Source organism: Sturnira hondurensis, unplaced genomic scaffold, assembly GCF_014824575.4.
Source record: "Sturnira hondurensis isolate 20B ecotype Veracruz unplaced genomic scaffold, ASM1482457v3 Scaffold0000780, whole genome shotgun sequence".
Classification (NCBI taxonomy): domain Eukaryota; kingdom Metazoa; phylum Chordata; class Mammalia; order Chiroptera; family Phyllostomidae; genus Sturnira; species Sturnira hondurensis.
In genome coordinates, this window is record NW_028073411.1 from 22,965,466 (window position 1) to 22,986,820 (window position 21,355).

The following is a 21,355-nucleotide window of genomic DNA, read 5'->3' on the forward strand; positions in this document are numbered from 1 at the left end:
CCAGGAAAAAAAGGTCCTCGAGGCCCTGTCCCTCCTCCTGGGTCACATGGCCATTCCGGCTACTCCCAAGCTGTCTGATGCTCGCAGCTGTCCCTGACCTTCACACGCTCGTCATTTTGGAGACAGGCCCCAGGAGCAGCCAGGGCCGGGCCTCACCCCTTGTCCACAGCAAGCACGGCCTCAGGCCAAGAGCTGTGCAAACCCAGACTGCTGGCCCCGGCCTGGCTTCCAGACCGCAAGTCTCAGGGGGCAGCCCCGCCGAGGAGATAAAGAGTGTTTTCAGTCCCCTCCCAGGCCCTGGGGCATTTCGAACATCCCTCCTGTGGGCAGGAGGGAACTGTGTGGTCATCCTAACAGCCCGCTTGGCCCGCCGGGCCCAGCCCTGCGGTCTGTGGTCATACTCCAGTCACTGCCCCTTGGTCACCAGGAACACTGCGCACAAGGAGACCGCAGAGAGCGGGGCGGCTGAGGTGCAGAGCGACCTAGGGAGTCTTCGATCTTGCCTGTCAGGGTCCCCCGAGCCAGCACTCTCCTGGAATGCTGACCACGGATGTGCAGGCCACCGGGTCCTTTCTCATACAGCTCATTGAGATTTTACAAATGGCTTTCTCAAGGTCATATAATAACAAAGTCTTTAAGAGACTTTTTGAAACCTGGCTGGTGTGGCTCAGTGGATTTGGTGCCAGTCTGATTCCCAGTCAGGGCACATGCCTGGGTTGCGGGCCAGGTCTCTGGTGCTCGAGAGGCAACTGACTGACGTTCCTCTCCCTCTCTTCCTCCCTCCCTTCCCCTCTCTCTATGAATAAATAAATAAAACCTAAAAAAACTATTAAAAGGATCTTTTAAAAAAATGTTAAAGAGGCTTTTTGATGAGGAAGAAGATGAGCCGTAAAATCGAAAATGCTACTGACGTGACTTGTCGGTGACTTATCGCTCAGCTCACACTGAGGTGTCGGTGCTCGGATGGTCCCAGAGGAAGCCCCCCCATTGGGGTGGAGCAGCCAGGATAAGGCCATTGTTCCTCGATTTCGGATTCCAGGCCGAGGCCATGATTTGTCAAGAAGGATCGGAAAAGGAGAAAACTGTCACCAGACAGGTTCCCGTGAGCACTCAGCCCTTCAGGAGCCTCACCTGTGTCCCCAGGGAGGGCCAAGGGACTCAGCGGTCACACGGTCAGCTCACAGAGCCAGAGCATGGAGAGGCCCAAAGGAACCTCCTCCTTCTGACTGGCTGTGTCCTGAGGAAGATGGCCGAGGGCTTCTCCCCTCCTCACCACCACTGTCTCCTGAGCACCAGCGCTGGCGCTGGGCTGGGAGCCTGGAGCTCGTTCCTGCACATCCTCAGGCCTTGACAAGCAGGTATGACAGGGCCCCTGGGGGGCCAACAGGCTGACCCAAGGCCACAGCCCTGAGGAGCAGGAGACCCACAGCACTGGCAATGAACTACACCTTGGAGTGCCCACGCAGGCCCCAAAGGAGGTGAACCCAGAGTGAGCTTTACGGAGCGGGCTCTGTCCCCATTCCCTGTACAACTGAGGACACGGAGACTCTGAGATGCTCATGGGACCTGCTTCTGGTCAAGGTCAAGGGGCCTAGAATGGACTGAGCCGGAAGGCAAACCCACACAATCCTGACTCCTAAGCCAGGATCTTTCCAGAATGCCTCAGCATCCTCATCAGATGACAGGGGCCTTGCTGGGCCCTCCTCAGGTGAGGACGCTCACTCAACTCCCTGCTCCGCTCAGCCTCTGCTTTGGCCACTGGGTGGTGCTTGTGAGCAGGAGTTGGGAGCTAATACAGGGGCCCCCTTTGAGATGGGTGGGCCAGCTGGAGCCTCAGGCCACCCCTCTGGCCTTTACTGTAGGTGGGGGCCCACTTCCTGCCCTCCCTTATGAAGAATGGCCAGCCCCTTCTTCATTAGCCTAGGGAACAGGCTGATGAAGCCACAAACTGGGGACAAACCAGGCCTCGGAGTGTCCAGCCCTCGCCGAGCACTGCCGTTCCCTGCTGAACACCCCATTTCGTTGCTGGGACTCCTTCCATGTCAGCTTCATGTGCATCTGCACCCCTCTGGGGTCTCCCCTTGCACCCCCTCCTTCTCTGCCTGACTCAGTGCCTCCCTCACGCCTCGTTCACGCACCACCTGCTCCAGGCGCCCCCTGCCACTGCCCAGCCACGTGGGGGCCCTGCTTGGTCTCAGCACCCCTGCCCTCTGTGGCCATTGCTGGGTTTGCAGTGCTCTTAGTGGGCAGTGCCTGGGGGCCTGTCTGTCTACCTGGGTGCCTGCACACAGTAGGCCTGCGGCCAACATCCCCCAAACCAGCCAGTGTGTTTCTCCGGCCCCGAGGGTGGCAAAGGCTTATACAGCCCAAAGTCCCACAAGGGGGAGTAGGTGGTCTGCAGATTTCAGCACAAACTTGGCATACAAGGGTGACCCGCCCAGCCACCAGCGCAGGAGGCAGGAAGACCCCGCATGGGGCAGCCTCCCCGCTTTTAATTTCGTGGCTGTGTGTGAGGTAGAGGGTGGAAGCTAACAGCAGAGGTGGACAGAGCTGCGAGAGCAAGGGAACTTACAACGACAAACGGCGGCACAGCCAGAATTAAGGACATGGCTCCTTCTTAACCACTCAGGGGAACGCCATGCCTTCCCGTGGGGCCGCTGAGTAACCCACAGCCTCTTTGGAATGCTGTGCACTCGCAAACCCAGTTCTGGGGCGCCTTCTTCCTAACCAGAGCCCAGGAAAGAAGCGAAGGGACGGGCTCCCAAGCAGACAAAACACACGCTGAGGGAACGGGGGGAGGTGGCGTGTGAGTCCCCTGAGGCTGGGAAGAACACAGAGCGCTGCCAGGAGACAGGGCTGTGTGAGCATCGGCCGAAACCTGCTCTGGTTTTCAACAAGCTGGAGGCCAGGCCAGAGCCAGGAGCCAGGGCCCTGGGGCTGAGCAAGGGGATGCTGGGGCCCGGCATACCATGCATGAAGGTACTGACCCCATGGTGGGAGGAGCAGGCTCAAGAGCAAGAGGCCAAGTCACACAGTCAGCCTGGCTGTGCACTGGCTCTGAGCCTTTCCAGGGACTGGGCAGGGGTCGGCAGCCATATTTCCGAGACTGTCTCCTATTAATAGTGCAGCGTGTCCTGAAATGGCTGCCCATGGTACTCACTGAGACCCTCCCAGTGAAATCAGGGGTGGGGTGGTCTGAGGAAGGGGCACCCCTGACCTCCCAGCAGACCTCTAGTGGCCTGGCGGGTAGCAGGCTTACAGCAGCGTACAGACACACGGCTTCAAACTGAGGGCGCAGAATCTCCCACGTGGTTCCTGCAGTCACCAGGCTAGACAGAGTCTGGCTTTCAGATGGCTTCCCCTGACAAAGATGCCCCACAAGTCCTGTCGGCCTGCTTGGAGTCGTTGCTCCCTTCATCTGAGCGTCCTGACACTTGTGTCTCACAGACAAGGACACTGAGGCCCAGAGAGCCTGCTTCTGTCCACATTTCACATGGGAAATGAGAGGTCCGGGCTCAGCCCAGCTGCACAAACAGCCTGCTCAGAGAGCGGCCCGCCAGCCTCCAGGTCACTGGAGGTCATAACCTTGGTTTCTGGGACCAGTCTCACTGGCATTTAGGAGCCTGAGAGCTAGGGGTCTTCCAAGCCTTGAGTTTCCCAAGACCGCTGTGGGAGGGCACAGCTGACTGATCCCCTGAGCAGGCTGGGAGCCAGACCCCCAGGAGGCCGACACAGACAGACAGACAACGGCGGGCTGAGGGACTTACGTGTCCGCGGAGCGGCGGTAATTCTCCGGACACTCAAAGGCCAGGCAGCGGAAGCTGCCCTGGATGTTGAAGCAGGTCTCATTGATGGAGCAGTTGTGTGTGCCAGTCACACACTCGTCGATGTCTGCAAGAGACCCCAAAGCAAGACAGTGAAGGCCCAGGCTGCCTGAACAGGCCCCACCCACAGATGGGGGTGCTCGGGCCTCCCACCAGCCAGGGTCTGGGTGGGCACTGGGCCATCCTTGCCCTCTACTGGCTGCTCTCCGGAGCGGTGTGTGCCAGCTCCTTCATCCACAGGCCGTTTATATTTACAGAGTGTTTACTTATTGATCACAATCCCTGGGATGAGTGTGACAGTGATTACAGCTAACACGCTGATGGCCCTGGAAATGCCTCACAGAGTCTTTAAAATTCTCTTAAGAATTCGCTGAGGCAAGTACTATTACCCTCACTCGAGGGAGCAGCTGGCCTAAGGTCAGACCCTGTGTAAGTGGTAGAGCCAAGCTTTGAACCCAGGCGGGCTGGCGCCAGGGCCCGTGTTCCAACCAGCCAGCGCCTCTCAACACCCCAGGGCTCACTGCCCTCGCCTCATGTGGCTCACAGCACCCCAGGAAGGAGAGAGCAGGAGCTCTGAGCCCCAAGTTACACATGAGGACACCAAGGCCCAGCAGGATTCTACACTGTGCCCAGTGTCCAGAGTCAGTGATGTCTGGGCTGGACCCTGAACAGGAGGAGCCATCCCCCTTCCCAAAACTCTCTAGAGCAGCCAGGTGGTGGGGCTCAGGGGACATCACCAAGCCAAAGGGGCCGAAAGCCTGGCCTTGGTGGCAAAATCACACTCCTAATCTCCAAGGCTGAGGCTAGGGGCCGAAAGCCTGGCCTTGGTGGCAAAATCACACTCCTAATCTCCAAGGCTGAGGCTCAGGAATGTGCTTTGCTGTGTCTGGCAGGATGCAGGCCGAGTGGGGGAGCCTGGCCAGGGGCGGAGGGTGGGGGGGTGCGGGGGGGGCAAGTCACCCGCTGTGTCGGAAATGCGAAAACAGAGCGGCTCCCACCCAGAGCTCTGGGCCAGCTGAATGGGACCCTCCCAGGAAATGCCTGCAGCTGCTGCCTTAGATCAAAGTCACCTTCATCAAGACCAGAGATGACATCTGCAGACCTGGGTCCTCCAGAGCCTCTGGGTTGCCAGCCCCGTGGGGGCTAGTGGGGGGGGGGAGGGGGGAGCTCAAAAGGAAGGGGCTGGATGGACCCAGCCTCTATGATTCAGCTTCTGGGGCCGGTTCCAAAAGTGAGGCCATGTCTCCATTCCGAGTCATTCACTCACAAATATCTACTCAGACCCTAGAGTGTGTTAGATACGGGAGCCGAGTGGCCCCCCTCATTGAGCCCATGCTGGAGCAGACCCCCAGCCCCAGTGGGACCTTCACAGCCCTAGAGACCCTGGAGTTGTCACACACCCAGACCACATCCTCCCCTCCCCTCGGCCTCCACCATCTGATCACTGTTTGCCCTTAACCCCTGGCAATGTCTGGCCCACAGGCAAGGGTTTGTCAAATGAACGACCAAAAATAGAGCAGACAGCACTATGCCGTGGAATGGTGTCCTTGGGCATGGACTTGCCATTTCGTCCCCAGAAGGCATCTTCCCAAAGGCTGTCAGCCCCCATCCCAGGCCCTTTGGGGCTGCCCAGGGCAGGGTGAGAGGGCTCAGCACCCTCTGAAGACAGGTGTGCTGGGGACAGGGGGGCCCCAGGAGAGGAGAGGCCCCCTTCCCCTTCCCAAGTGCACTCCACCTGTGCTGTGGCCCCAGGTCAGGGAAGCACATCCCCCCACAGGGGGTTGCCTGGCCTCAGCCCCCAACACTGCAGAGCCCTGAGTGTGGCCACGTGACCCAGAGAGCCCAGCACACTCACCTTGGCAGTTGCGGCCGTTGGGGGCCAGCCTGTATCCCGATGAGGGACAGCTGCACTGGAAGCTTCCAGGGATGTTGATGCAGCGGTAGGAGCAGATGTGGCCCCCGGTGGGCAGGGCGCACTCGTCGATGTCTGCAAGGTCAAGGCCTGCCCTCAGAGTCCTGTGCGGCCCCGGGTTAGGCCACATTTCCCCCGTGGCCGGGCTGGGGCCTGGGAAGGCTGCCACATGGGGCCAGCTGGACACAGGAGCCCCCGACATGCTGGGGCTGTGGCAGCCTCAGAGATCATCACATCCAAAGGGGAAACTGGGGCCCAGAGAGGGAAGGGCCTAGGCCCGAGCGGCACAGCAAGTTCATGGTGTGAAGTGTGCATATGTGTGGGGAAGGAAGCGGAATGGGGAGCTAAGCAGAGGGGACAGGCTAAGGGCTCCGAATGACACCGAAGACAGGTGCCCTGCAGGCTGCCAGTCTGTCCAAATGCTAATTGCTGTAAAGGTGCTGATTAAAAAGAGCCCTCCCATGGGCAGGGCGATGGCCCGAACAGTTGCTCTTTAAGTGCCTTGTGGTGCCAGACACTGTAGGAAGCGCTTCTGACTCGTCCCCAGATTGCACCCTCTGACAGCCTCTCCCAATCCTCGGGAGAGCCGGGGTGAACCCCCCATGCCACAGAGGGGGAGGGCCCAGGCCAGCGAGGGGCTCTCAAAAGGCAGGGATGAGGGTGGTCCCTGAGCCTACTCCTTGCCACTGGGTCACACAGCACCACTGAGTCCTGCTCGGGGTCGGAGCGCACAGCCATCACCACCGTTGCCCACAGATTAAAGGAAGTCATGGCAAGTGGCTTTGCTCCTTTCCAAACCTCACCCTCGGCGGGGGCGGGGGGTAGGGGTGGGGGGGAAGGGTACTTAGATGAGTCTCGGTGGTTGGAGGAAAAACCCAGCCACTGCCAGCCTGAAAGGGCGTTGCCTAGGAGGGGCAGAGGGGAGCGGCGCCCGCACCTTCGCAGGTGACCCCGTCCACGTCGCTGAGCTGGTAGCCTCGGCGGCAGTAGCACTGGTAGGAGCCGTAGACGTTGGCGCACTCCTGGCTGCAGGGGCCGCTGCTGCACTCGTTCACGTCTGGAAGACAGAGTCCCGGGGTCACGGCTCCGAGCCTGGGGCCGTGACCACAGTACCCCCTCGGACAGGGTTAACACGAAGACGGGGAGGTGGAGGCCCCGGAGTGTGGGGCTGGGGCCTGCCTGGGGTCCCCCGAGAGAAAGAGGCGCCTCGTCCAGCCCTGCACTGCACAGCTGACAGCTCTGGATTCGTGCCCCACCCCCCACCCCCACTGCCGGCCGAATGCTGCACTGGTTCCCGCCAGGACCACAGCGAGGACTTCTGCTTAGACTCGGCTCATTCCAGTCAGGCCCCCACGTGGGCACCGGAATCTTTCTAGTTCTCAAAGGGAAATCCGATCGCATCCTCCGTGCTTCCCCTCTGCATGGAGGGAGGACCTGTCGCTATGCCAACACCTAGTACCCTGATGCCTGGGACTCACCAGGCCACTCAGCCACCCTGGCCTCTTGTTCATCTCTTCCCTTTGCTTAGAGCAGGGAGCAGCCTACAACTGGCCCCCTACTCGTGTTTGTAAATAAAGTTTTATTGGCACGCAGACACATGCATTCATTTATCGCTATCTAAGACTGCTTTTACCCTACACAATGGCGGAGGTGAGAGTTCCAACAGACTGTGGCTGGCAAAGCCTAAAATATTTACTATGTGGCTTTTAGGGAAAAAAGGTTTGCCAGCCTCTGCCCAGAAATCTCTTTTCATATTTACTACTAATTCTTAGCAGGGAGGGAGGGGTGGGCAGCTGAGAATGTCCATCAGCCTCTCCCCGCTGCAGCCTTCACACGCCAGGTCTGGCTGCACCCTCTCACGGGCTCACCTCTGCCCAGTGTGGTCCTTGTCACATCCTGAGACACTCCCTAAAGGCTGGATGGAACCATGTTCTTCCCACGCAGCTCTAGGCAGGGGGAGCGGCGGGCGCTTTGTAAATGCTCAGTGGAGTGACGTGGCAAGGCCGACCAGGCCCCAAGTTTGTGTCCACAGTGTTGCCCACTAACACAGGTAGGAACGCCTGCTTTTTGGTTATTTAGGGTGACCAGGGACAGCACAAGCCATGAACAATAATAACAACGACACCAGCCATCTTGTGTTGCCAGCACTCTGCCTACACTGGGTGTGACAGTTTTTCACCTGCTCCCTCTTGTCTCATCCCTGCAACCCCTACGAGGTGCGTCCAAACAGCCCCATTGCTGAGATGAGAACACAGAGGCCTAGAAACACCGAGTTACTTCTTTACGGCCGTAAATACAGCAGATCTAGATCTGTGAATCTGCCTCCTTGCCAATACATGTGCATTGGGTCTGGTGTGTGGGGACAAACCGCAGAATCTTGGGGGAAGCTCTGGCCCCAATGGCACTTTGCATGGTCCATCCTCCCGTTTGGGATTTAGGAACAGCTGAGCATATCCCGGCAGCTCGGACCATTGTGATCGGTTGGTCCTCTTAGTCTAAGCCTGGGTCTACCGGCTGCCGCCCCGCAGCCCAGGGACCACGTGGCACAGACCGGGGCTTGATGGGCAACATGGGGGTCGCCAGGGGCTGTCCAAGGACTCGATTTCTGCTGATGCCAGAGCCTGATCCCCGTACATATGACATCTGCTGAGCACCGGATATGTGCCACACCCGTGTCAAACACACTGACGAACTCCTCTCAGTCTGTCCCATCAGTGGAAGTCGGTATCATCTGAGAACCCAAGACTCTCCTCTCCGCACCCACGTGTCTGTCTGGGCCCCACCCCACACACTCAGAGACCACAGCAGCTGGGGTGGTTCTCTGGCCTAAGACCAAGTCCCTAGGCTGTCTGCACACTCAACGCCGCCAGCGAATTCACCGCACGTTCCAGCCAGCCTGACCCAGGCCCTCACTGCCCTTTCTCTTAGAAGCAGTGCGTTTAGAAATCACACCAGTGGGGGAGGCCTCCACCCTTTTGAGCTGTACCTTCTACGACCCAGGAATGTCTTTCTCAAGGGGGGAACCGTGCATCTGAAGTGTGCTCCTCCCCCCTCTGTGGCAGGGGGCAGCCAGCAGCAGGGAAGCCGGCCCGATGGCACACCTCCCTCCGAGCTCTCCCTGAGCACGCCCCGGCATGTACAAAGCACCCCCCACTTTTGTTTGGGTGGAGCTGAGGCCAGTGGACAGCGAGGACTCTCCCACACTGAGTGTAGTCTAAATAAAATCTGCCCAGCCTTAGTTTCTCTTTGCAATGTCAACCCCAGGACCCCTGTGAGGCAACCAAGGTCACGTGAATGAGTGGCCGGCTCGGAGCCTCCAGACCCCACACCCCCTGCGTGTCTCAGCCACCTGTTAACCCCAAGTGCACGGGCCGGTGGGGTCAGCCCCTCGGAAGCGCAGGAGAACTGGGGCGGTCTCTTCTGACTGGCAACCCTGTACAGGCACCGCCCCGTTACCACGTCACTTAACACGAGCTTGGGAAACGAATGCGGGTCGATCCCAAAGGGCCCCCTCACCTTCGCAGGACCGGCCGTCGGCGGCCAGCCGGAAGCCCACGGAGCAGCTGCAGTGGAAGGAGCCCAGCGTGTTCTCGCACTTGTGGCCGCACAGGCGCCCGGGGTAGCGCCGGCACTCGTTGATGTCTGCAACGGAGCGGCGGCGGCTCAGCGGCCACGAACCCTCCTGACCCCCACGTCCTTCAGCCTCATTTCTCAGAGGGCAGAGGCAAAGAGACTTGTCCCCCAAACAGGGCAAGTCAGCAGGAAGCCAGGGCCCCACTGGGTATGCCCCTGCTCCTTCCATGGGGCACATCTTGATGTGCCCCCACCCCGGAGTTCTCTGCTCCAGATCCCTGAGGGAGAGTCCACCCTGGTTTGGGGATGGCAGGCACCGGCCGGCAGGGTCTGTCCCTGCTCCTGGTGGCTGGACTGCCAAGCTGTTCCTGGCTCTCACTGCCCTGAGTTACATGCACATCTCGGGACCCTGAGGCCCTGCGGGCTGGTGGAGGATCTCTGGGAAACCACAGATCTCTGGGGCACTTGTAGAGGGGGCTGGAGCCTCACAAACACACAGGGGTGTGAGGCAGAGCGCACACTGTAGAGGCGGGAGAACGGCCCACACCAGGGATGCCTGCGGAGTTGGCATTGGACTGGGTCTCCAGCCTCGGGGCCTTGCCTGGGGCCGCCCCCACCCGGGCATTCTGAGGTGAGGGACAGACCACGTTCACTCTTTGGTGCCACCTGACTAGGCCCCCCGAACCTATGGGGACACCCACATACCCACACACGTCCTGCTGACACCATCGAAATAGAACCCAGACTTGCACTCGCAATGGAAACTCCCAGCGGTGTTCACACAGCGGTGCCCCGGGCCGCAGGGCTCAGAGGGTGGCGAGCACTCGTCCACATCTGTCGGAAGAGAGGACACATGGGACCCTTAAGTGTACGGGTTTCCCCAAGACGGACAAAGGGAGCAGCCAGCTGAAACGTGCGTGACAAAGTAGCATCGTTTATGCTTCGACGTGACTTCACGGAGCACCCACCACATGTGGGGCCTGTGCCAGGGAGACAGCTGGCCCCTACCCGCAGGGGACTCCTGCTCTGGCCGGCCAGCAGTGACCTTAGTTAAGGCACGAAGTGCCCCGTGACCGGGGAGACGCTGAGAGAGTGCTCTGGGGGTGACAGGGAAGAACAGCCCTGTGGGCTGGCGGGAACCTGGGCCCTGGACCTCAGGGCAGGAAGGAGCAGGTGGGGACAGGAGCCCACACAAGAGCAGAGGCCAGGCTTGTCTGGGGAGCAGCAAGATCTGTGTCATCTGGATTATACAGTTTGTGAGGTTGGGGCCGGCTCAGGATGGCTGAGTTGTAGGCAGGGGCATCTGTCCTCTCTCTGTCACCCACGGGGACTGTGTGCATGGAGGGGCAAGACTATTTTTGGCCCAGGGTGACCAGAGAGAAAGGGACAAGGCCGGGGGCAGAGGGTGGGCGGGCACTCTGCTGCCGCCATCCAGGCAGCAGACCAGCAGGCCTGCGCTTGGAGACCGCAGCAGGGCGGACGGATGGGCAGGTGGAAAGGGCCTGTCTTGGGGGATCTGGTCTCCCCTCCACAGAAGGAAGGGATGCTCCGGGAACAGAGCGAAGTCCATTCCCGACTAGTTTCCTTGTTTAATACCCACCCACACAGTGGGTCCCGTCCTCGTTGAGATGGTAGCCACGGCCACAGTTGGGCACGTTCTTCTGGCACGTGTAGGAGCCCTCCGTGTTAATGCACGTGTGTCCGACGGGACACGCGGCGCTCAGGCTCAAACACTCATTGATATCTATGGGGGAAGACACAGAACCGCGAGGTCAGACACGGAGCGGCCAAACACGCCAGCCAGCGCGCCACAGAAGCCCTGCACCACCCCTCATTGCGAGCCCCAAACGGAGACCTTAGGGAGCCCCACCCAGTCCAGACCACATGCCTGTAGCTCCCGTGCCCTTACTTCTACGGTCCCTGCCTGGCAGTCTGCCTGGGAAACACGCCCCTTTTATTTATTTATTTGTTTGTTTATATTCCTCACCTGAAGATACCTTTAGTGATGTGAGAGAGAAACATCAATGTGAGAGAGAAACATCAATTGGTTGCCTCCCATACACGCCCTGACCGGGAATTGAACTTCCCATCTGGATAAGTGTCCTGACCAGGAATTGAACCCACAACCTCCTGGTGTGTGGGATGACACCCTAACTAACCAAGCTGCCCAGCCAGGGTAACTTGTCTCTTTTAACGCCCAGCTTAGGGCTACTTCCTCCTTGACACCTTCTGTCCCACCTCGAGCCCTCGCCAACTCGGGCCAGGGGAGAAGCGATCTCCCTCCCTGACTGGACACACATCCCACACACGGACCCCAGGGCACCCCGCTGCGATGACCCACACCCAGCAAGTGTGGCCCCGTAAGTAAACGAGGAGTGCTAGTTACATGTCTGTCCACTGCTCACACTCCAATCGGTGCCAGACCACACCCACTGGACTTCCTAACAAGGTATTTTCTACAAGGACTACGTTTTTAAGAGTCACCTGTTCAGCTAGACACTTATAAACCACCAGTGGGGACAAAGAGAAGAGAGGGACACTCCAGGACCCCTGAGCTGAAGGCCCAGAGGGATCGACTGTCCTTCGTCCCCAGCACACCCAACCCTCCACCCACTCCGGAGAACCCCCAGGGCGCAGAAGCCTGTCTATCCCGCCCTGGGCCAGCGTGGCCAGCTGCGGATTCAATCTGTAAACAGGAAACCCTCCGAGCTCAAGGCTGGAACCCCGGTCCCTGCCCCCACCCTGCCTTCGTAAATCAAGTTTCCTGGAATGTAGCACATTCTCTTAGGCATCCTGTGAGGCGGCTTTCTCACAGCGGAGACCCTCGGGGCGCAGACCCTCGGGAGGGCAAAGCTGACAATTACTATCTGGCCCCTCAGTTACGGGAAAAGCTCCCGGCTCCTGCCTGCAGTCAGGGATAAACGTGGGCTGGCGGCGATCCTGACCCCTCCCCTCTGAGCCTCGTGCTCGCCGGTGAGCTCTGCAAGTTCCCAAAGTCTGGGCTCCAGAGAGGGGGCTCCCCCAGCCTGTGAGCCCGCGCCTGAGGTGTGGGTTCAGTGTGCGCCAGGCAACCAATCAATGTCTCTCTCGCACACGGATGTTTCTCTCCCTCCCTTCCCTTCGCTCTAAAAAAATTAAACACGGAAACTCTTTTTAAAAATAAAATACGGTGATATCCCAATACATTGTTAAGCGGGTGGGGGGCTGGGGTCGGGGGGAGCAGGTGGCAGAACAGTTTGCTCCATTTTCATGAAATCAAAAAGTCTCCAGGAAGCAGGAGCTGGGAGAACAAAGACACCACTGAGCGGAGACGCTTTCCTTTTTGTACGTAGGTTTCGCTTGCTTTTCAGTAAATAAAAATGTATGTAACGTTGGAAATAAAATTTTTTTAAAGAATCCTGAACTTGGTGTCAAGGATGATGAGCTCACGAAGAGAGACCCCCGCCCCAGGGCTGAGAGGAAACTGCCCCCGAAAGCTGACGATTAGCTCTGAGGCCCCCACAGGATATCGGCCCACACCCTGGGCCCTGGGCTCCTGCGAGGTTTTGCCCTACTCCCCAGCCCTCCTCCACGTGGGGGCAGCCACTGAGAGGACTGCCCCTGGACAGGGCTAGGCCCCGCCCCGTAGAGGGAAAACCAGGGTAAGCTGAGACTTGCAGATGCCCCCGCTTTGTGGAGATGGGCCTGGTTTTGCCATGAGTCAGGGTTTCCATCCCCTGGAGCAGATGCCAGCCTCCTGCAGAGCACCCCCCCCCGCCCCCCCGGGCCTGCAGCAGGTCCAGGCAGGACCCTCTCCCTGCCAAGCCCTGGGAGAGCTGGGGCCTCCCACTTACTCCCACCGCCGCCCCCTCAGGACACGCAGGCTGTCACGGGGCCAAGCACAGGCCTTGAGGCCCCCACAGCTCAGCCCCCTGCCTGCCCGAGAGCATAAAAGGGGAGCTTTGGGAAGCAAGACTGGGCGGGTTCTGGGTGGCCCCTGCCCCAAGGGCGCCTGTCCTATCTGCCTTTAAATGCCCCTTTAAATGCAGTTATGTGGAGGGTTTTTACCACTTTTACCCCTTTAAGTGCATGGACACCGTTGTGCAACTGCCCACGGAACTTTTTGTTTTGCCCCCTGAAACTCTGTGCCCTCGAACCCTGACACCCCTTCCCCGTTAACCTCCATCCTGCGCTGTGTCGATGCATTGGACTGCTGATAGAATACTGTTAAAAACAAGTTTATACAGCTGACAAGACACGGGCGCCTTGTGCGGGCCTGGCCTCGGGCCAGATGTCAGCCTACTTCCCATTCCACAGGGAAGGAAACTGAGGTTTGGAGGAAGTAAGTCACCTTAGGTCCCTTGGTTCCAAACCAGGCGTCTGACTCCAAAACTCGAGTTCCAGGGTCTAAACCAGGGCTTGCTAAACTCAAATACAGCCCTCGGGCCTAGGCCAGCCTGCTGATGGTTTTTGTCAATAAAGTTTTCTTGGGACACAGCCCCGCCCATTTGTTGACACATCTATGGGTACTTTCTAGCCGACACAGCAGAGCTCAGCAGCTTGAGCGGCGCCCTCCGGCCCACCGTGCCTGGTGTGTGTCGGCCCTTCACAGAAAAAGCTGGCCGACCTCTGTCCCAGACACCACGAGTCCCCTCTATTAGAGGGGAGGTTCGCCCCGCCTAGCAGACCCCGTCGCTGGCGGCAGAGTCTTACCAATACAGTGGCCTAGAGCATCCTGTATAAAGCCGCTCTTGCACTGTAGCTTGGGTCGGCAGCGGAAGGATCCCAGAGTATTCTGACAGATAAAATCGGGGAGGCAGTTATGAATACCACTCTCACACTCGTCAATATCTGGTGCATCATAAAGAAAGGAAATTGTTAGCGAGAGTCCTGCCAGAAGCATCTTACAACACTTTAAAATCACAACAAAGTTGTTTTTTCTTTAAATGCCTATTGCTCAGACTATAACCCAAAACATTCCCACAGAGAGGCCACATTCAAAAGGACCTGAATTAGCCAAGACTCAAAATGCTGACTTTTCTCCCAAGGCTCCGAGGAAGCAAACTTTCTGTTACATAATAAATAACCCAGGCATTTTCCTGGCAACATCTGTGGTGCCCCCGCCCCCTTCGGGCCATGTGCGTGTTTTGTTTAGATCATCCAGCATTGATCTTCGTGGCAATAAACACTGTCTCTATAAACGCATTCATTCTGAAGTTGTCACAATGTTACAAATAGGGACAATGGTGATTGTCACGATCTGAGATCTGAGCGCTGGCTGCCCTCCCTTGAAGTTCACAGCTGTCAGATTTCAAACGTGGAGACTCAGTTGGCAGGGCCCCTGTGTCCTCAGGGTCCGAGCCACCCAGCGCGTCCATCCGCAGGGCGGAACCACCCAGGGAGTCCTCGGGGGTGGGGCGCGCTGAGCTGGTCCAAAGCCCCAGGCGTCAGGAGGGTGTGCCTGGCTTTGGAGCTGCCCCCATAATTCAGCTGTAAGTGGTCTGCCCTCTGAAGGGCTGGGAACGTTCAGCACAAATCTGTATCCTACAAGCTCCTCATCAGAGCCTTATCTGCCAAAAAACCTCTATGGCTCGGCAGGGGCTGGCCGGCAGCCAGAAACATTTTTTTATGCGGGGGAAGGGCGCTTTGGACTTCAAGGAAGCCTGAAATCGGACAGAAGGCAGCTGTCGTGCAAAATATATATATTCTGTAACAAGCACATGTGAGCACCTGAAACTCATCCAGGGTCTTCTTTTTAAGTGACCACGCTCTGAGCCTTTTCATAAATGCAAACTTGGCAAGGGTCCTAACTCGGAGTTCAGGTCAAGAATGAGCCCACAGGGGTGCCAGCCCTGCGGAGCCCAGCTCTGGGAGCCTGCAGCCGCCCTGCCCACCCCACAGCCGGGCCCGGGGAGGGGAGGGTTCCCGGCTGGGGCCGTGCTGTACCTTTGCAGTCATTGTGCTCCGTGAGCTCATAGCCAGTGCCGCAGCTGCTGTCTCTCTGGCAGCGGAAAGAGCCCACGGTATTGATGCAGGATTCTCCAAAGCGGCAGGTGTGACTGCCTGTGATGCATTCGTTGACATCTAGGAGAGACAGACCGACGCAGGAGTCACCGGCGCGAACAGCACAGCTCGGTTCCCGCTCCCATCAAGGCCCCACACGCTGCCCACTCGGGCTGGGCAGTGGACTGGAGTCCTGGGCTTTCCTCCCCTGATAAGTTTCAGTTCAATGGCTCCTGGCCAAGAGCCAGGCCAGATTGGAGTCATATGACCCTTAAGAACTCTGTAAGGGGCTATCACTTCCTCCATCTCCCCATCTCATGGCAAGGGGCCGAGGGAGGCTGCAAGACGTGCCCAGGGTCACTCAGCAGATCCCAGATTCACAGCCGAGTCGGAGCCCACACCCAGCCCTCGCTCCCAGCATGGTGTTCATGTTCTCCTGCACGAGAGCAGGCCGTACGGACTCCAGAGGGTGCTGGAGAACGGGTCCCAGGTTGCTCACCCAGGAACGGGGCCCTGAGTTGTACAAAGTGGGACCTGCCCAGATGTCTCAGATAGAGGCCGAGGCTCCCAGGTGCAGCGACCTGCTGTCAAGCTGGCCCCAGGAACACGGGGACATTTACCTTCACAGGAGAAGCCGTCGGGCATCAGCTGGTAGCCCACAAAGCAAGAGCAGATGACCTCCTTGCCTGTGTCTCGGCATTGCTGCTTGCAGGGCCCGCCGCCTACAAACAGAGCGAGCGTGAGCCGGAGGCTGGGTACGTGCCAGACTTCACGCTCTTCCAGGTCTCCTTGGGCCAGGCCTGAGAAAAGGGCCCCGGGAGGACGGACACAGAGAGGCAGGCTCTGCGGGCTGGAGCCCGCGGCAGCCCTCCCACGGGAGCCCCCTGAGGCCTGGCTCTGGGCACCCCAGCGCTGCTGCTCCAGGTCCCAGCCCTGGTCGGCACATCGGGCATATGCAAGGTGGGCTCTGCAGCTGCAGCAGAGCTGGAAGAGGCAACATAGACAAGCGTGTGACGCTGCCACCAGGCAAACAAACTGAGGGACCGAGCCACACAGGGTGGCGAGGCCCTGAAGAGGCCTCCTCTGGTCCCCTCACGTCTCTCAATCCCACTGCCACAGCCTTGCTCCAGCCTCCAGATCGCCAGGCTCCCCCTGCTCCCGGAGCAGCCCGATTGCCCCCCAGCCATGCTGCCCACAGGGCAGCCTGCATGGAGCTCAAAAAGTGGGTCTCATCGGGACAACCTCCCCTGGGTAAAGATCTTGCTAGGAACAGCCTGACCACTGCCCAGGGCCTGTGGGGCCAGTTCCCCAGCCTCTTCCTCCACCCCTCACTCTTCGGTCTCGCTGCCCACAGCCCCCCTTGCAGCCTCACTTTCCAGCTCCCCCCCCCAGAAGACCCTCCCATTCCTGCCCAGCCCACAGCAGATTAGGAGGCTTTCTAGGCTGTCTGGCCTGCCCCCAACCCCCAGCCTGTGCTGAGCATCACTGGGCACCCACCATACACCCCAGTCTTGGTGACTAAACTGTCTCTCCAGCCCGCGCCCAAGCACAGCGCAAACTGCTGAAGAAAGAGCCGCCTGTGTGCGCAGCGGACCTGCCAGTCTACACAGGCCAGCGTGCTCCAGGAAGGAGACACAAACTCTTGTCATAGGAAAAAGGAACCCTGCAAGGCCCTGCCGACTCTAAATTGGCCAAGGTCTCCAGATCGGACCTTCCCAGCAGCACAGCGCGATGCCAGAACACAAGATCAAATAACACGCCTCGGGGGAAGCTGTGTTGTCCCTTCACAGAGCCTGGGAGCAGCGTCATGCTCCGGTGGGCACCGTGGGGCAGGGTTTCCTTCTCTAAGCCCACCTCCTCCCGCCCTCGCCCACCAGCCCCCCTCGAGGAGGAGAGGGAAGGGAAGGAGCCCGGGAGTGCAGAGAGCACAGACGGAGTGCCGTAGAGCAGGCGCCCAGCCAGGGGGCAGTTCCGGGGTGACCCTGAGCACCACGTGAGGCCAAGCCCCCCGAGACGAGCCCTGATCCCAACTCCCGCAGGGCCCCGGCCAGGAGCCTCGTCTCACCTCGGCAGCGGTCGTTCAGATACGGGTCCTCCTGCTCCTCCTCCGCCATCTCGGACATCTTAGCTGAGGGGCAAGACAGGCAAAGACGCGTTTATCCACAGGCCGCGAGCCCGTGCCTCTCGGGAGACGCTGAGCAGTTTGTCTTCTCGGAGGCATCAGGCCGTAACGCCCATTTGTCCACCTCCTAACAGCTCGGTATTCACTTCATCTTTTTGAAAAAGAGGACGACCCTCATAAATGCCGCTACGACTCTAAAAGATGTTACAACACAGCAGCACCAGCCCAAGAGCCTGGAATTATCCACTTAACAGAGTGCCGTTCCAGTGTCCAAATTACTTGAATGTTTCAGTCCCAGCAGCCACGGCCCTGCTGTAAATCAAGTCACACCCTCCAAACCCACAGCCACGCACCTGGTGAACTTTGTAGCGGTGGGTTGAATTTCGTCCCCTAGCCCGAAGATGCTGAACCCCCAACCCCCAGCACCTGCGAATGGGCCTCATTGAGGAAGTGTCTTTGCTGATGACCAAGCGAGGCTGAGGGCTGTAGAGTAAGCCCGAATCCAAGGGCAGTATCCTCACAAAAAGGGGGAACTGGGACACGGTGACAGACACACAGGCTGTGAGCTGATGTGTCTGCTGGTTAAGCGCCCCCCCCCCCCCGGGTCTGCAGTACATCATTACGGCAGTCACTCATTCGATTCATTGAACAAGGCTTGTGAGCGTCTGCTCTGAGTGAGGGCCAGCGCTCAGCCAGACCAGGCCCCTGCTCCCGGCAGAAAATGCAGGGGGCCGTGGGCTGCAGACCTGGTGTGTGCAGGGGCCCTCACTTCATAGGGTGGAATCCCACTAGCAGCCCTGGCGTAAGCGGCATGGGCGAGGCCCTCTCCCGGCGGCGGACGTAGCCCAGGGCGTGGAGAATCTCTGCAGCTACTGGAAAGCCCGGCTGTCCGATGGTGAGGACCCTTCACCAGACAAATGGCAGTGAGCACAAATCTGTGACAACCCAGCAGCAACCACGGTGGCAGAGCTCAGAGCCAAAGAGACAGAAAAAAGACCCTGAGGAAATGTGGCCTAGTAGAAGCAGTCCACCTCCACACGCGGTTTCCTGCCCTCCCACCGTCCCGGACCTCCTGACTGCCCACAGTGAGCGCGTGACACAGGCACGCTGGAGCCACAGCCGTCATTACGGAGAAGCAGTTAGCAGCTCTGCTGTCTAACTGCGCACAAGCATTCTTTCTCGGGGGCTATTAAAATACAGGAAGAGTCTCTAAAGAACGCTTTCCACCTGGGGAGGGGCTAAGCAAGAGTCGTTTAGGGTGTAACTGTCTCTTCTGGGTTAGGGAGAACTTCACTCAGGGAATTAATTTGGGGGCATTTCATTCACTTGGTACCATCAACTGCAGCAAAGAGCAAGTCCCACCCCCCATGCGCCCGGCATGGCCAGGACATCCAGACCCCATCCTCCAAAGGGTTCTTTGGACAAGGCTGGAAGGGCCTGTGAGGAACTGTCCATCGGCTGGGTGATGAGGTCATGGAGATTTTGGGGGTGCTCTGTGGGAGCCAGAGAGCCTGCTACCTCTGCTGGAAAACAAACCCCAGACCTGAGCTTCCCCAGCCTGGGTCTCCCATGTGTAGAATGGGAATAACCAGAATACAGTCCTGCACGGTTCTCCCCGAACTCCCTGTGGTATGAGAACCGGGTCCTTTCCCTGGTCTCCAACCAATGTACTCTGATAGCACAGAATACAAACAAATTACTAGAAAAACTGAGTTGAGAAAACAGACATAGGTGCCCCGATTTTTAAATTTAGATTGAACAGTCGTAACTGACTATCAAACGCTTAGACAATTTCCGCACCCAGCAGTGGAGGGAGGAGGGAAGGCGCGGCTGTGACTGGGGGAGTGGGGGGCGGGAGCGGGGGGCGGGTAGCCCTCACAGAGACCCCGAGGAAAGTCTGGGGCAGGGACCGGAGCCAACAAAGGCCGGGGGAGATAGGAGACATCTGGAGCAGCAGAGCAGCCCAGGCCAGAGATCATCACCGAAACAAGACATAAATCAACAAAAGTCCCCCCCGGAGACGCAGGAGGAATGCTGCACCAGGGTAAAGGCTGGGGTTTGTTTAAAGTAAAAATGTCATCTCTGACTTCAAAAGTCCAGGAGGGAGTCAGAATGTGGCTCCAATCCCTCTTTACGACGGGGAAACCAGAAATCCGCCCCAGGCGTCTCGGGGGCCCTTGGAACGAGACATTAAAAATGAAGAATGAAAGACTGCTCCATTTGATCCAAAGCGCTAAAGCCACTGGGGTCAAAAGGCCACAGCGAAGGGTGACCCGACTCAGAGACCAGGGGTCTGCGAGCCCTTCCTCCCTCGGTCCGCCTGCCCCTGCTCCCGGCAGAGGGTGGGGGGCGCGGAGTTCAGAGTGAGAAGGAAAGGGGCCCAGAGTCAGGCAGACGCCTGCAGTTTTCAGGGTTATTTCCGTTCCCAGGAAACCACTGCGTAAGGGGAAGAGAGCATTAGATGGCCACGGAGTCTCCTGAACCACGCAACCGCGCCATGCCCGCCGGCTCCGGGACTCATCTGGCTCCGGGCAAACACACGTGGCAGACAGAACGGGCAGGCTCACAGCAGGGAGCTCTCTCGAAGCTGCTCTTGGGGTCACTCGCCCCTTTGCTGAGCAAGGCTCTGTTACTTGAAAGAGCAGAGCCCGCTGTTAGCGCCTGGTACCCCCGGCCTCTTGTCTATGCATTGTCGGCCCCAGATGGAGGTGGCACCGACCCAGAGAGGGAAAGTGGGCATGCTCCCCGCTCTGTGTGTCGGCCGTGTGACCCTGAGCGTCAGGTCCTCACCCGTGAAACAAGAGCAAGGCCAGCCACCCACACCGCCAGGGCTGTTGGAGGGACGGGAAAGAACGGTAGCGGCAAACCTCGATGGAGCGAGGCGCTGCGCCACTTTCCACGGAGCCTCCCCTGAATCCCACCCTCACCAGATGAGGTGACTGAGGACTGGAGAATCAGTCTGCCTGTGTTAGCACGGACGTGAACCTGATTTGTCAGAGCCCAGGTCCTCTGTCTCACTTCAGGACAGTGGGTCTCAGGTGAGGTGACAACCAGAGCCCCCCACCAGGTCTCGGGGGTGCCTGGTGGGAGCCTGCAAGCCTGCTCTCCCTGCTGGAAAACCAACCCCAACCCCGCGCCCCCCAGCCTGGGTCTCCTGATCTGCAGACTGGGGATAACCAGCACACACCCCCACTGGGTTCTTCCCAAACTACAGTACACGTGTGTGCTGACCCTGCTTGTGACAGTTAATTTATGTGTCAACACGGTGGGGCCATGATTCCCAGATATTTGATCAAACACTAGCTGGCATTTTTAGACGAGGTTAACATTCAAATAAGCAAACTTTCAGTAAAGCAGAATATCCTGCACAGCAGGGTGGGCCTGGTCTAACCAGGTGTAGGGTACAAGACAGAGGCCGACCTCCCCCAGCCACGAAGGAATTCTGCTGGCAAACGGCCTTCCAACTCGTGAGGCAATTCCCCAACACACAGCTCTCTCTGGACAGCCCTGACCAACACACTGCCCGAGAGGAAGGGAGGAGGGCGATTACCTGTCTCCTGGTGGTCCCCATTGTCTGCGGGGGCGAAGTCCGTGGTCTCCTGGCCCTTGACGCAGCAGGCCCGGAAGACCAGCCCACACTGGTAGCCGACCATGAGGCTGTACTCGCAGCTCTGGCCCTTGGCCTGGGCCTCCCTCCCCAGCAGGCAGCAGTGGCAGCATCTCTGCAAACAGGCAGAACCCCGGACGGAGGAGTCAGACGGAGGCTCGGCAGGGCCCACAGGCCTCTCCAAAACGCCCCCGTGTCCGCTCTCCCTGGACGGCAATGGCCCGGCCTGACTTGGCTACCTCTTCTAAACGGGGACTGCAAATAGCGAAGCAAGCCGAGCCCACAAACGCGCCTCCGGGAAGGGGCGGCTGTGCGAGGGACCCTGTCAGTTCGCA

At 58.9% G+C, this 21,355-nt stretch overlaps 1 protein-coding gene across 3 annotated transcripts in view; it reads right to left on the reverse strand.

Annotated features, from left to right (window-relative positions):
- FBLN1 (fibulin 1) overlaps nt 1-21,355 on the reverse strand; it is a 66,207-nt gene that overhangs the window by 27,962 nt on the left and 16,890 nt on the right. For 2 of the 3 annotated variants that reach the window (XM_037049552.1, XM_037049561.1), the window contains exons 4-14: nt 20,964-21,135; nt 17,357-17,419; nt 15,912-16,013; nt 15,235-15,372; nt 14,002-14,139; nt 10,910-11,053; nt 10,015-10,143; nt 9,253-9,378; nt 6,674-6,793; nt 5,680-5,811; nt 3,768-3,891 (exon numbers count right to left, since the gene is read on the reverse strand). In XM_037049552.1, the coding sequence (XP_036905447.1) occupies nt 3,768-3,891; nt 5,680-5,811; nt 6,674-6,793; nt 9,253-9,378; nt 10,015-10,143; nt 10,910-11,053; nt 14,002-14,139; nt 15,235-15,372; nt 15,912-16,013; nt 17,357-17,419; nt 20,964-21,135 (1,388 nt within the window). The remainder of the gene's footprint in view (nt 1-3,767; nt 3,892-5,679; nt 5,812-6,673; nt 6,794-9,252; nt 9,379-10,014; nt 10,144-10,909; nt 11,054-14,001; nt 14,140-15,234; nt 15,373-15,911; nt 16,014-17,356; nt 17,420-20,963; nt 21,136-21,355) is intronic. The other variant, XM_037049570.1, reaches the window with a different exon arrangement.